The sequence below is a fragment of the Oncorhynchus gorbuscha genome, unplaced genomic scaffold (genome assembly GCF_021184085.1).
Source record: "Oncorhynchus gorbuscha isolate QuinsamMale2020 ecotype Even-year unplaced genomic scaffold, OgorEven_v1.0 Un_scaffold_1852, whole genome shotgun sequence".
Lineage (NCBI taxonomy): Eukaryota > Metazoa > Chordata > Actinopteri > Salmoniformes > Salmonidae > Oncorhynchus > Oncorhynchus gorbuscha.
Genome location: NW_025746517.1, coordinates 34,537 through 50,068, shown reverse-complemented (window position 1 = coordinate 50,068; position 15,532 = coordinate 34,537). Strand labels below are relative to the sequence as shown.

Sequence of the window (15,532 nt, the reverse complement as noted above, 5' to 3'; positions counted from 1 at the left end):
AACGACCCTAGAGATGGTGCCGTTGTACTCTCTATCATTAAGGTGTTGTTATGTGTTCCATCCTCTGACAGGCAGTCCTCAGCACTCCAGGGATGAGTCTACCTCACACAGTGCATGACATCATGAACCGCTGGATCCTTCAGATGGGCTTCCCAGTGGTTACCATAGATACGGCCACGGGACACATTACCCAGAAGCACTTCCTCCTGGACCCTGACTCTGTAGTGGACAGACCCTCTCCATACAAGTAAATATTCTTCTTGAGCTCATTTCTGTGATGCTGCTTTACCATAGACAAGGGGTGGCAGGTAGCATAGAGGTTAAGGGGCGTTGGGCCAGTGACTGAAAGGTTGCTGTTTGTAATCCCTGAGCCGTTCTGCCCAGTTAACCCCTAACAACAAGGCAGTTAACCCTCAACAACAAGGCAGTTAACCCCCAACGACAAGGCAGTTAACCCCAAAGACAAGGCAGTTAACCCCAACGACAAGGCAGTTAACCCCAACGACAAGGCAGTTAACCCCAACGACAAGGCAGTTAACCCCCAACGACAAGGCAGTTAACCCCCAACGACAAGGCAAATAACCCCCAGCAGCAAGGCAGTTAACCCCCAACGACAAGGCAGTTAATCCCCAACGACAAGGCAGTTAACCCCCAACGACAAGGGAGTTAACCCCCAACGAAAAGGCAAATAACCCCCAGCAGCAAGGCAGTTAACCCCCAACGACAAGGCAGTTAACCCTGAACAACAAGGCAGTTAACCCCCAACGACAAGGCAGTTAACCCCCAACTACAAGGCAGTTAACCCCCAACGACAAGGCAGTTAACCCCCAACTACAAGGCAGTTAACCCCCCAACTACAAGGCAGTTAACCCTGAACAACAAGGCAGTTAATTCCCAACTACAAGGCAGTTAACCCTGAACAACAAGGCAGTTAACCCCCAACGACAAGGCAAATAACCCCCAGCAGCAAGGCAGTTTGTTAACCCCCAACAACAAGGCAATTGGTTAACCCCCAACAACAAGGCAATTAGTTAACCCCCAACAACAAGGCAATTAGTTAACCCCCAACAAGGCAGTTAACCCCCAACAACAAATCAAATCCAATTTTATTTGTCACATACACATGGTTAGCAGATGTTAATGCGAGTGTAGCGAAATGCTTGTGCTTCTAGTTCCAACAATGCAGTAATAACCAACAAGTAATCTAACGAACAATTCCAAAACTACTGTCTTATACACACACAAGTGTAAGGGGATAATGAATATGTACATAAGGATATATGAATGAGTAATGGTACAGAGCGGCATAGGCAAGATACAGTAGATGGTATCGAGTACAGTATATACATATAAGATGAGTATGTAAACAAAGTGGCATAGTTAAAGTGGCTTGTGATACATGTATTACATAAAGATGCAGTAGATGATATAGAGTACAGTATGTACGTATACATATGAGATGAATAATGTAGGGTATGTAAACATTATATTAGGTAGCATTGTTTAAAGTGGCTAGTGATATATTTTACATCATTTCCCATCAATTCCCATTATTAAAGTGGCTGGAGTTGGGTCAGTGTCAATGACAGTGTGTTGGCAGCAGCCACTCAATGTTAGTGGTGGCTGTTTAACAGTCTGATGGCCTTGAGATAGAAGCTGTTTTTCAGTCTCTCGGTCCCAGCTTTGATGCACCTGTACTGAACTTGCCTTCTGGATGATAGTGGGGTGAACAGGCAGTGGCTCGGGTGGTTGTTGTCCTTGATGATTTTTATGGCCTTCCTGTAACATCGGGTGGTGTAGGTGTCCTGGAGGGCAGGTAGTTTGCCCCCGGTGATGCGTTGTGCAGACCTCACTACCCTCTGGAGAGCCTTACGGTTGTGGGCGGAGCAGTTGCCGTACCAGGCGGTGATACAGCCCGCCAGGATGCTCTCGATTGTGCATCTGTAGAAGTTTGTGAGTGCTTTTGGTGACAAGCCAAATTTCTTCAGCCTCCTGAGGTTGAAGAGGCACTGCTGCGCCTTCTTCACGATGCTGTCTGTGTGGGTGGACCAATTCAGTTTGTCTGTGATGTGTATGCCGAGGAACTTAAAACTTGCTACCCTCTCCACTACTGTTCCATCGATGTGGATAGGGGGGTGTTCCCTCTGCTGTTTCCTGAAGTCCACAATCATCTCCTTAGTTTTGTTGACGTTGAGTGTGAGGTTATTTTCCTGACACCACACTCCAAGGGCCCTCACCTCATCCCTGTAGGCCGTCTCGTCATTGTTGGTAATCAAGCCTACCACTGTTGTGTCGTCCGCAAACTTGATGATTGAGTTGGAGGCGTGCGTGGCCACGCAGTCGTGGGTGAACAGGGAGTACAGGAGAGGGCTCGGAACCAACCCTTGTGGGGCCCCAGTGTTGAGGATCAGCGGGGTGGAGATGTTGTTGCCTACCCTCACCACCTGGGGGCGGCCCGTTAGGAAGTCCAGTACCCAGTTGCACAGAGCGGGGTCGAGACCCAGGGTCTCGAGCTTGATGACGAGCTTGGAGGGTACTATGGTGTTAAATGCCGAGCTGTAGTCGATGAACAGCATTCTCACATAGGTATTCCTCTTGTCCAGATGATTAAAAGCAGTTGTTTGCGCTTTCAGTTTCATGCGAATGCTGCCATCAATCCACGGTTTCAGGTTTGGGAATGTTTTAATCGTTGCTACGGGAACACAGGATCCTCTTCGCAAAAGTCATATTCTTGGTCGTACTGATGGTGAGTTGACGCTGCTCTTATATTCAGTAGTTCTTCTCGACTGTATGTAATGAAACCTAAGATGACCTGGGGTACTAATGTAAGAAAAAACACGTAAAAAAACAAAAAACTGCATAGTTTCCTAGAAACGCGAAGCGAAGCGGCCATTTCTGTCGGCGCCGGAAGTTCAGTTAAACCCCAACAGCAAGGCAGTTAACCCCTAACAGCAAGGCAAATAACCCCCAACACCAAGCCAGCTAAACCCCAACAGCAAGGCAAATAACCCCCAACACCAAGCCAGCTAAACCCCAACAGCAAGGCAGTTAACCAACCACCTGCAGCAAGGGAGTTAGTTAACCCCCTGCAGCAAGGCAGTTAGTTAACCCCCTGCAGAAAGGCAGTTAGTTAACCCCCTGCAGCAAGGCAGTTAACCCCCTGCAGCAAGGCAGTTAGTTAACCCCCTGCAGAAAGGCAGTTAGTTAACCCCCTGCAGAAAGGCAGTTAGTTAACCCCCTGCAGCAAGGCAGTTAGTTAACCCCCTGCAGAAAGGCAGTTAGTTAACCCCCTGCAGCAAGGCAGTTAACCCCCTGCAGCAAGGCAGTTAGTTAACCCCCTGCAGAAAGGCAGTTAGTTAACCCCCTGCAGCAAGGCAGTTAACCCCCTGCAGCAAGGCAGTTAGTTAACCCCCTGCAGCAAGGCAGTTAGTTAACCCCCTGCAGCAAGGCAGTTAGTTCACCCCTGCAGCAAGGCAGTTAGTTCACCCCCTGAAGCAAGGCAGTTAGTTAACCCCCTGCAGCAAGGCAGTTAACCAACCCCCTGCAGCAAGGCAGTTAGTTAACCCCCTGCAGCAAGGCAGTTAGTTAACCCCCTGCAGCAAGGCAGTTAACCAACCCCCTGCAGCAAGGCAGTTAACCAACCCCCTGCAGCAAGGCAGTTAGTTAACCCCCTGCAGCAAGGCAGTTAGTTAACCCCCTGCAGCAAGGCAGTTAGTTAACCCCCTGCAGCAAGGCAGTTAGTTAACCCCCTGCAGCAAGGCAAATAACCCCCAACACCAAGCCAGCTAAACCCCAACAGCAAGGCAGTTAATTAACCCCCTGCAGCAAGGCAGTTAGTTAACCCCCTGCAGCAAGGCAGTTAATTAACCCCCTGCAGCAAGGCAGTTAGTTAACCCCCTGCAGCAAGGCAGTTAGTTAACCCCCTGCAGCAAGGCAGTTAGTTAACCCCCTGCAGCAAGGCAGTTAGTTAACCCCCTGCAGCAAGGCAGTTAGTTAACCCCCTGCAGCAAGGCAGTTAACCAACCCCCTGCAGCAAGGCAGTTAACCAACCCCCTGCAGCAAGGCAGTTAGTTAACCCCCTGCAGCAAGGCAGTTAACCAACCCCCTGCAGCAAGGCAGTTAGTTAACCCCCTGCAGCAAGGCAGTTAGTTAACCCCCTGCAGCAAGGCAGTTAGTTAACCCCCTGCAGCAAGGCAGTTAGTTAACCCCCTGCAGCAAGGCAGTTAGTTAACCCCCTGCAGCAAGGCAGTTAATTAACCCCCTGCAGCAAGGCAGTTAGTTAACCCCCTGCAGCAAGGCAGTTAATTAACCCCCTGCAGCAAGGCAGTTAATTCACCCCCTGCAGCAAGGCAGTTAGTTAACCCCCTGCAGCAAGGCAGTTAGTTCACCCACTGCAGCAAGGCAGATAACCAACCCCATGCAGCAAGGCAGTTAGTTCACCCCTGCAACAAGGCAGTTAGTTCACCCCCTGCAGCAAGGCAGTTAGTTCACCCCCTGCAGCAAGGCAGGTAGTTCACCCCCAACAGCAAGGCAGTTAACCCCCAACAGCAAGGCAAATAACCCCCAACACCAAGCCAGCTAAACCCCAACAGCAAGGCAGTTAACCAACCACCTGCAGCAAGGGAGTTTGTTAACCCCCTGCAGCAAGGCAGGTAGTTCACCCCCAACAGCAAGGCAAATAACCCCCAACACCAAGCCAGCTAAACCCCAACAGCAAGGCAGTTAACCAACCACCTGCAGCAAGGCAGTTAGTTAACCCCCTGCAGCAAGGCAGTTAACCAACCACCTGCAGCAAGGCAGTTAGTTAACCCCCTGCAGCAAGGCAGTTAGTTAACCCCCTGCAGAAAGGCAGTTAACCAACCCCCTGCAGCAAGGCAGTTAGTTAACCCCCTGCAACAAGGCAGTTAGTTAACCCCCTGCAGCAGGGCAGTTAATTAACCCCCTGCAGCAAGGCAGTTAGTTAACCCCCTGCAGCAAGGCAGTTAGTTAACCCCTGCAGCAAGGCAGTTAATTAACCCACCCCCTGCAGCAAGGCAGTTAGTTAACCCCCTGCAGCAAGGCAGTTAATTAACCCCCTGCAGCAAGGCAGTTAGTTCACCCCCTGCAGCAAGGCAGTTAGTTAGTTAACCCCCTGCAGCAAGGCAGTTAACCAACCCCCTGCAGCAAGGCAGTTAGTTAACCCCCTGCAGCAAGGCAGTTAGTTAACCCCCTGCAGCAAGGCAGTTAGTTAACCCCCTGTAGCAAGACTGTAGTACAGTCTGGTGTTAAGGAGGGGTTAGTACAGCCTGGGGTTAGTACAGCCTGGGGTTAAGGAGGGTTGTAGTACAGCCTGGGGTTAAGGAGGGGTTAGTACAGTCTGGGGTTAAGGAGGGGTTAGTACAGTCTGGGGTTAAGGAGGGGTTAGTACAGCCTGGGGTTAAGGAGGGGTTAGTACAGCCTGGGGTTAAGGAGGGGTTAGTACAGCCTGGTGTTAAGGAGGGGTTAGTACAGCCTGGGGTTAAGGAGGGGTTAGTACAGCCTGGGGTTAGTACAGCCTGGGGTTAAGGAGGGGTTAGTACAGCCTGGGGTTAGTACAGCCTGGTGTTAAGGAGGGGGTTAGTACAGCCTGGGGTTAGTACAGTCTGGGGTTAAGGAGGGGTTAGTACAGCCTGGGGTTAAGGAGGGGTTAGTACAGCCTGGGGTTAGTACAGCCTGGGGTTAGTACAGCCTGGGGTTAGTACAGCCTGGTGTTAAGGAGGGGTTAGTACAGCCTGGGGTTAGTACAGCCTGGGGTTAAGGAGGGGTTAGTACAGCCTGGGGTTAGTACAGCCTGGGGTTAAGGAGGGTTAGTACAGCCTGGGGTTAAGGAGGGGTTAGTACAGCCTGGGGTTAGTATAGTCTGGGGTTAAGGAGGGGTTAGTACAGCCTGGGTTAAGGAGGGGTTAGTACAGCCTGGGGTTAGTACAGCCTGGGGTTAAGGAGGGGTTAGTACAGCCTGGTGTTAAGGAGGGGTTAGTACAGCCTGGGGTTAAGGAGGGGTTAGTACAGCCTGGGGTTAAGGAGGGGTTAGTACAGCCTGGGGTTAGTACAGCCTGGGGTTAGTACAGCCTGGTGTTAAGGAGGGGTTAGTACAGTCTGGGGTTAAGGAGGGGTTAGTACAGCCTGGGGTTAAGGAGGGGTTAGTACAGCCTGGGGATAAGGAGGGGTTAGTACAGCCTGGGGTGAAGGAGGGGTTAGTACAGCCTGGTGTTAAGGAGGGGTTAGTACAGCCTCGGCTTAGTACTACCTGGGGTTAGTACAGCCTGGGTATAAGGAGGGGTTAGTACAGCCTGGGGTTAAGGAGGGGTTAGTACAGCCTGGGGTTAGTACAGCCTGGGGTTAAGGAGGGGTTAGTACAGCCTGGGGTTAGTACAGCCTGGGGTTAGTACAGCCTGGGGATAAGGAGGGGTTAGTACAGCCTGGGGTTAAGGAGGGGTTAGTACAGCCTAGGGTTAGTACAGCCTGGGGTTAGTACAGCCTGGGGATAAGGAGGGGTTAGTACAGCCTGGGGTTAGTACAGCCTGGGGATAAGGAGGGGTTAGTACAGCCTGGGGTTAAGGAGGGGTTAGTACAGCCTGGGGTTAAGGAGGGGTTAGTACAGCCTGGGGATAAGGAGCGGTTAGTACAGTCTGGGGTTAGTACAGCCTGGGGTTAGTACAGCCTGGGGTTAAGGAGGGGTTAGTACAGCCTGGGGTTAAGGAGGGGTTAGTACAGCCTGGGTTAAGGAGGGGTTAGTACAGCCTGGGGTTAGTACAGCCTGGGGTTAAGGAGGGGTTAGTACAGCCTGGGGTTAGTACAGCCTGGGGTTAAGGAGGGGTTAGTACAGCCTGGGGTTAAGGAGGGGTTAGTACAGCCTGGGGTTAGTACAGCCTGGGGTTAAGGAGGGGTTAGTACAGCCTGGGGTTAAGGAGGGGTTAGTACAGCCTGGGGTTAGTATAGTCTGGGGTTAAGGAGGGGTTAGTACAGCCTGGGTTAAGGAGGGGTTAGTACAGCCTGGGGTTAGTACAGCCTGGGGTTAAGGAGGGGTTAGTACAGCCTGGTGTTAAGGAGGGGTTAGTACAGCCTGGGGTTAAGGAGGGGTTAGTACAGCCTGGGGTTAAGGAGGGGTTAGTACAGCCTGGGGTTAGTACAGCCTGGGGTTAGTACAGCCTGGTGTTAAGGAGGGGTTAGTACAGTCTGGGGTTAAGGAGGGGTTAGTACAGCCTGGGGTTAAGGAGGGGTTAGTACAGCCTCGGCTTAGTACTACCTGGGGTTAGTACAGCCTGGGGATAAGGAGGGGTTAGTACAGCCTGGGGTTAAGGAGGGGTTAGTACAGCCTGGGGTTAGTACAGCCTGGGGTTAAGGAGGGGTTAGTACAGCCTGGGGTTAGTACAGCCTGGGGTTAGTACAGCCTGGGGATAAGGAGGGGTTAGTACAGCCTGGGGTTAAGGAGGGGTTAGTACAGCCTGGGGTTAGTACAGCCTGGGGTTAGTACAGCCTGGGGATAAGGAGGGGTTAGTACAGCCTGGGGTTAGTACAGCCTGGGGATAAGGAGGGGTTAGTACAGCCTGGGGTTAAGGAGGGGTTAGTACAGCCTGGGGTTAAGGAGGGGTTAGTACAGCCTGGGGATAAGGAGCGGTTAGTACAGTCTGGGGTTAGTACAGTCTGGGGTTAGTACAGCCTGGGGTTAGTACAGCCTGGGGTTAAGGAGGGGTTAGTACAGCCTGGGGTTAAGGAGGGGTTAGTACAGCCTGGGGTTAAGGAGGGGTTAGTACAGCCTGGGGTTAAGGAGGGGTTAGTACAGCCTGGGTTAAGGAGGGGTTAGTACAGCCTGGGGTTAGTACAGCCTGGGGTTAAGGAGGGGTTAGTACAGCCTGGGGTTAGTACAGCCTGGGGTTAAGGAGGGGTTAGTACAGCCTGGGGTTAAGGAGGGGTTAGTACAGCCTGGGGTTAGTATAGTCTGGGGTTAAGGAGGGGTTAGTACAGCCTGGGTTAAGGAGGGGTTAGTACAGCCTGGGGTTAGTACAGCCTGGGGTTAAGGAGGGGTTAGTACAGCCTGGTGTTAAGGAGGGGTTAGTACAGCATGGGGTTAAGGAGGGGTTAGTACAGCCTGGGGTTAAGGAGGGGTTAGTACAGCCTGGGGTTAGTACAGCCTGGGGTTAGTACAGCCTGGTGTTAAGGAGGGGTTAGTACAGTCTGGGGTTAAGGAGGGGTTAGTACAGCCTGGGGTTAAGGAGGGGTTAGTACAGCCTGGGGATAAGGAGGGGTTAGTACAGCCTGGGGTGAAGGAGGGGTTAGTACAGCCTGGTGTTAAGGAGGGTTAGTACAGCCTCGGCTTAGTACTACCTGGGGTTAGTACAGCCTGGGGATAAGGAGGGGTTAGTACAGCCTGGGGTTAAGGAGGGGTTAGTACAGCCTGGGGTTAGTACAGCCTGGGGTTAGTACAGCCTGGGGATAAGGAGGGATTAGTACAGCCTGGGGTTAGTACAGCCTGGGGTTAGTACAGCCTGGGGTTAGTACAGCCTGGGGATAAGGAGGGGTTAGTACAGCCTGGGGTTAAGGAGGGGTTAGTACAGCCTGGGGTTAAGGAGGGGTTAGTACAGCCTGGGGATAAGGAGGGGTTAGTACAGTCTGGGGTTAGTACAGTCTGGGGTTAGTACAGCCTGGGGTTAGTACAGCCTGGGGTTAAGGAGGGGTTAGTACAGCCTGGGGTTAGTACAGCCTGGGGTTAAGGAGGGGTTAGTACAGCCTGGGGTTAGTACAGCCTGGGGTTAAGGAGGGGTTAGTACAGCCTGGGGTTAAGGAGGGGTTAGTACAGCCTGGGGTTAAGGAGGGGTTAGTACAGCCTGGGTTAAGGAGGGGTTAGTACAGCCTGGGGTTAAGGAAGGGTTAGTACAGCCTGGGGTTAAGGAGGGGTTAGTACAGCCTGGGGTTAAGGAGGGGTTAGTACAGCCTGGGGTTAAGGAGGGGTTAGTACAGCCTGGGTTAAGGAGGGGTTAGTACAGCCTGGGGTTAGTACAGCCTGGGGTTAAGGAGGGGTTAGTACAGCCTGGGGTTAGTACAGCCTGGGGTTAAGGAGGGGTTAGTACAGCCTGGGGTTAAGGAGGGGTTAGTACAGCCTGGGGTTAGTATAGTCTGGGGTTAAGGAGGGGTTAGTACAGCCTGGGTTAAGGAGGGGTTAGTACAGCCTGGGGTTAGTACAGCCTGGGGTTAAGGAGGGGTTAGTACAGCCTGGTGTTAAGGAGGGGTTAGTACAGCATGGGGTTAAGGAGGGGTTAGTACAGCCTGGGGTTAAGGAGGGGTTAGTACAGCCTGGGGTTAGTACAGCCTGGGGTTAGTACAGCCTGGTGTTAAGGAGGGGTTAGTACAGTCTGGGGTTAAGGAGGGGTTAGTACAGCCTGGGGTTAAGGAGGGGTTAGTACAGCCTGGGGATAAGGAGGGGTTAGTACAGCCTGGGGTGAAGGAGGGGTTAGTACAGCCTGGTGTTAAGGAGGGGTTAGTACAGCCTCGGCTTAGTACTACCTGGGGTTAGTACAGCCTGGGGATAAGGAGGGGTTAGTACAGCCTGGGGTTAAGGAGGGGTTAGTACAGCCTGGGGTTAGTACAGCCTGGGGTTAGTACAGCCTGGGGATAAGGAGGGATTAGTACAGCCTGGGGTTAGTACAGCCTGGGGTTAGTACAGCCTGGGGTTAGTACAGCCTGGGGATAAGGAGGGGTTAGTACAGCCTGGGGTTAAGGAGGGGTTAGTACAGCCTGGGGTTAAGGAGGGGTTAGTACAGCCTGGGGATAAGGAGGGGTTAGTACAGTCTGGGGTTAGTACAGTCTGGGGTTAGTACAGCCTGGGGTTAGTACAGCCTGGGGTTAAGGAGGGGTTAGTACAGCCTGGGGTTAGTACAGCCTGGGGTTAAGGAGGGGTTAGTACAGCCTGGGGTTAGTACAGCCTGGGGTTAAGGAGGGGTTAGTACAGCCTGGGGTTAAGGAGGGGTTAGTACAGCCTGGGGTTAAGGAGGGGTTAGTACAGCCTGGGTTAAGGAGGGGTTAGTACAGCCTGGGGTTAAGGAAGGGTTAGTACAGCCTGGGGTTAAGGAGGGGTTAGTACAGCCTGGGGTTAAGGAGGGGTTAGTTTAGACTGGGGATAAGGAGGGGTTAGTATAGTCTGGTGTTAAGGAGGGGGGTTCGTTCAGCTTGGGTCATGATCATTCAACAATAAGGACATGATGATAAACCCCCAAATCATCTTTAATTTAGTCACCTGACCATCCTGTTCCCATGTCTTTTTAGTTACACCTGGTTGGTCCCCATCAAATGGATGAAGGGAGGAGTTGAGAGAGAGCAACACTGGCTTCTTCAGGAAACAGGTATTTCTAATGCCAGTGTTTGTGTCAAATGAAGTCCTGCATGGGTATAAGTGGAGATGTCCCTGGACTAATGAACAGGCCCATAGGTATCAGTGGAGATGTCCCTGGACTAATGGACAGGCCCATAGGTATCAGTGGAGATGTCCCTGGACTAATGAACAGGTCCATGGGTATCAGTGGAGATGTCCCTGGACTAATGAACAGGTCCATGGGTATCAGTGGAGATGTCCCTGGACTAATGGACAGGCCCATGACTATCAGTGGAGATGTCCCTGGACTAATGACTAATGAACAGGCCCATGGGTATCAGTGGAGATGTCCCTGGACTAATGAACTGGCTCATGACTATCAGTGGAGATGTCCCTGGACTAATGGACAGGTCCATGACTATCAGTGGAGATGTCCCTGGACTAATGACTAATGGACAGGTCCATGGGTATCAGTGGAGATGTCCCTGGACTAATGACTAATGGACAGGCCCATAGGTATCAGTGGAGATGTCCCTGGACTAATGACTAATGGACAGGTCCATGGGTATCAGTGGAGATGTCCCTGGACTAATGACTAATGGACAGGCCCATGGGTATCAGTGGAGATGTCCCTGGACTAATGAATAATGGACAGGCCCATGGGTATCAGTGGAGATGTCCCTGGACTAATGACTAATGGACAGGCCCATGGGTATCAGTGGAGATGTCCCTGGACTAATGACTAATGGACAGGTCCATGGGTATCAGTGGAGATGTCCCTGGACTAATGACTAATGGACAGGTCCATGGGTATCAGTGGAGATGTCCCTGGACTAATGACTAATGGACAGGCCCATGGGTATCAGTGGAGATGTCCCTGGACTAATGACTATTGGACAGGCCCATGGGTATCAGTGGAGATGTCCCTGGACTAATGACTAATGGACAGGCCCATGGGTATCAGTGGAGATGTCCCTGGACTAATGACTAATGGACAGGTCCATGGGTATCAGTGGAGATGTCCCTGGACTAATGACTAATGGACAGGCCCATGGGTATCAGTGGAGATGTCCCTGGACTAATGGACAGGTCCATAGGTATCAGTGGAGATGTTCCTGGACTAATGGACAGGCCCATGGGTATCAGTGGAGATGTCCCTGGACTAATGGACAGGTCCATAGGTATCAGTGGAGATGTCCCTGGACTAATGGACAGGCCCATGACTATCAGTGGAGATGTCCCTGGACTAATGGACAGGCCCATAGGTATCAGTGGAGATGTCCCTGGACGAATGACTAATGAACAGGTCCATGGGTATCAGTGGAGATGTCCCTGGACTAATGGACAGGTCCATGGGTATCAGTGGAGATGTCCCTGTACTAATGACTAATGAACAGGTCCATGGGTATCAGTGGAGATGTCCCTGGACTAATGACTAATGAACAGGTCCATAGGTATCAGTGGAGATGTCCCTGGACTAATGACTAATGAACAGGTCCATGGGTATCAGTGGAGATGTCCCTGGACTAATGACTAATGAACAGGTCCATGGGTATCAGTGGAGATGTCCCTGGACTAATGACTAATGAACAGGTCCATGGGTATCAGTGGAGATGTCCCTGGACTAATGACTAATGAACAGGTCCATGGGTATCAGTGGAGATGTCCCTGGACTAATGGACAGGCCCATGACTATCAGTGGAGATGTCCCTGGACTAATGAACAGGTCCATAGGTATCAGTGGAGATGTCCTTGGACTAATGAACAGGTCCATAGGTATCAGTGGAGATGTCCCTGGACTAATGACTAATGAACAGGTCCATGGGTATCAGTGGAGATGTCCCTGGACTAATGAACAGGTCCATGGGTATCAGTGGAGATGTCCCTGGACTAATGAACAGGTCCATGGGTATCAGTGGAGATGTCCCTGGACTAATAAACAGGTCCATAGGTATCAGTGGAGATGTCCCTGGACTAATGGACAGGCCCATGACTATCAGTGGAGATGTCCCTGGACTAATGAACAGGTCCATAGGTATCAGTGGAGATGTCCCTGGACTAATGAACAGGTCCATAGGTATCAGTGGAGATGTCCCTGGACTAATGACTAATGGACAGGCCCATAGGTATCAGTGGAGATGTCCCTGGACTAATGACTAATGAACAGGCCCATAGGTATCAGTGGAGATGTCCCTGGACTAATGAACAGGTCCATGGGTATCAGTGGAGATGTCCCTGGACTAATGGACAGGTCCATGGGTATCAGTGGAGATGTCCCTGGACTAATGACTAATGAACAGGTCCATGGGTATCAGTGGAGATGTCCCTGGACTAATGAACAGGTCCATGGGTATCAGTGGAGATGTCCCTGGACTAATGGACAGGCCCATGACTATCAGTGGAGATGTCCCTGGACTAATGACTAATGAACAGGCCCATGGGTATCAGTGGAGATGTCCCTGGACTAATGAACTGGCTCATGACTATCAGTGGAGATGTCCCTGGACTAATGGACAGGTCCATGACTATCAGTGGAGATGTCCCTGGACTAATGACTAATGGACAGGCCCATGGGTATCAGTGGAGATGTCCCTGGACTAATGACTATTGGACAGGCCCATGGGTATCAGTGGAGATGTCCCTGGACTAATGACTAATGGACAGGCCCATGGGTATCAGTGGAGATGTCCCTGGACTAATGACTAATGGACAGGTCCATGGGTATCAGTGGAGATGTCCCTGGACTAATGACTAATGGACAGGCCCATGGGTATCAGTGGAGATGTCCCTGGACTAATGGACAGGTCCATAGGTATCAGTGGAGATGTTCCTGGACTAATGGACAGGCCCATGGGTATCAGTGGAGATGTCCCTGGACTAATGGACAGGTCCATAGGTATCAGTGGAGATGTCCCTGGACTAATGGACAGGCCCATGACTATCAGTGGAGATGTCCCTGGACTAATGGACAGGCCCATAGGTATCAGTGGAGATGTCCCTGGACGAATGACTAATGAACAGGTCCATGGGTATCAGTGGAGATGTCCCTGGACTAATGGACAGGTCCATGGGTATCAGTGGAGATGTCCCTGTACTAATGACTAATGAACAGGTCCATGGGTATCAGTGGAGATGTCCCTGGACTAATGACTAATGAACAGGTCCATAGGTATCAGTGGAGATGTCCCTGGACTAATGACTAATGAACAGGTCCATGGGTATCAGTGGAGATGTCCCTGGACTAATGACTAATGAACAGGTCCATGGGTATCAGTGGAGATGTCCCTGGACTAATGACTAATGAACAGGTCCATGGGTATCAGTGGAGATGTCCCTGGACTAATGACTAATGAACAGGTCCATGGGTATCAGTGGAGATGTCCCTGGACTAATGGACAGGCCCATGACTATCAGTGGAGATGTCCCTGGACTAATGAACAGGTCCATAGGTATCAGTGGAGATGTCCTTGGACTAATGAACAGGTCCATAGGTATCAGTGGAGATGTCCCTGGACTAATGACTAATGAACAGGTCCATGGGTATCAGTGGAGATGTCCCTGGACTAATGAACAGGTCCATGGGTATCAGTGGAGATGTCCCTGGACTAATGAACAGGTCCATGGGTATCAGTGGAGATGTCCCTGGACTAATAAACAGGTCCATAGGTATCAGTGGAGATGTCCCTGGACTAATGAACAGGTCCATGGGTATCAGTGGAGATGTCCCTGGACTAATGAACAGGTCCATGGGTATCAGTGGAGATGTCCCTGGACTAATGACTAATGAACAGGTCCATGGGTATCAGTGGAGATGTCCCTGGACTAATGGACAGGCCCATGACTATCAGTGGAGATGTCCCTGGACTAATGAACAGGTCCATAGGTATCAGTGGAGATGTCCCTGGACTAATGAACAGGTCCATAGGTATCAGTGGAGATGTCCCTGGACTAATGACTAATGGACAGGCCCATAGGTATCAGTGGAGATGTCCCTGGACTAATGACTAATGAACAGGCCCATAGGTATCAGTGGAGATGTCCCTGGACTAATGAACAGGTCCATGGGTATCAGTGGAGATGTCCCTGGACTAATGGACAGGTCCATGGGTATCAGTGGAGATGTCCCTGGACTAATGACTAATGAACAGGTCCATGGGTATCAGTGGAGATGTCCCTGGACTAATGAACAGGTCCATGGGTATCAGTGGAGATGTCCCTGGACTAATGGACAGGCCCATGACTATCAGTGGAGATGTCCCTGGACTAATGACTAATGAACAGGCCCATGGGTATCAGTGGAGATGTCCCTGGACTAATGAACTGGCTCATGACTATCAGTGGAGATGTCCCTGGACTAATGGACAGGTCCATGACTATCAGTGGAGATGTCCCTGGACTAATGACTAATGGACAGGTCCATGGGTATCAGTGGAGATGTCCCTGGACTAATGACTAATGGACAGGCCCATAGGTATCAGTGGAGATGTCCCTGGACTAATGACTAATGGACAGGTCCATGGGTATCAGTGGAGATGTCCCTGGACTAATGACTAATGGACAGGCCCATGGGTATCAGTGGAGATGTCCCTGGACTAATGACTAATGGACAGGCCCATGGGTATCAGTGGAGATGTCCCTGGACTAATGACTAATGGACAGGCCCATGGGTATCAGTGGAGATGTCCCTGGACTAATGACTAATGGACAGGTCCATGGGTATCAGTGGAGATGTCCCTGGACTAATGACTAATGGACAGGTCCATGGGTATCAGTGGAGATGTCCCTGGACTAATGACTAATGGACAGGCCCATGGGTATCAGTGGAGATGTCCCTGGACTAATGACTAATGGACAGGCCCATGGGTATCAGTGGAGATGTCCCTGGACTAATGACTAATGGACAGGCCCATGGGTATCAGTGGAGATGTCCCTGGACTAATGACTAATGGACAGGTCCATGGGTATCAGTGGAGATGTCCCTGGACTAATGACTAATGGACAGGCCCATGGGTATCAGTGGAGATGTCCCTGGACTAATGGACAGGTCCATAGGTATCAGTGGAGATGTTCCTGGACTAATGGACAGGCCCATGGGTATCAGTGGAGATGTCCCTGGACTAATGGACAGGTCCATAGGTATCAGTGGAGATGTCCCTGGACTAATGGACAGGCCCATGACTATCAGTGGAGATGTCCCTGGACTAATGG

At 51.3% G+C, this 15,532-nt stretch overlaps 1 protein-coding gene across 1 annotated transcript in view; it reads left to right on the top strand.

The window, feature by feature from the left end:
• LOC124024433 (aminopeptidase N-like) overlaps positions 1-15,532 on the top strand; it is a 79,179-nt gene that overhangs the window by 51,488 nt on the left and 12,159 nt on the right. The window contains exons 10-11 of the mRNA XM_046338326.1: positions 72-247; positions 10,279-10,355. Coding sequence (XP_046194282.1) covers positions 72-247; positions 10,279-10,355 — 253 coding nt within the window. The remainder of the gene's footprint in view (positions 1-71; positions 248-10,278; positions 10,356-15,532) is intronic.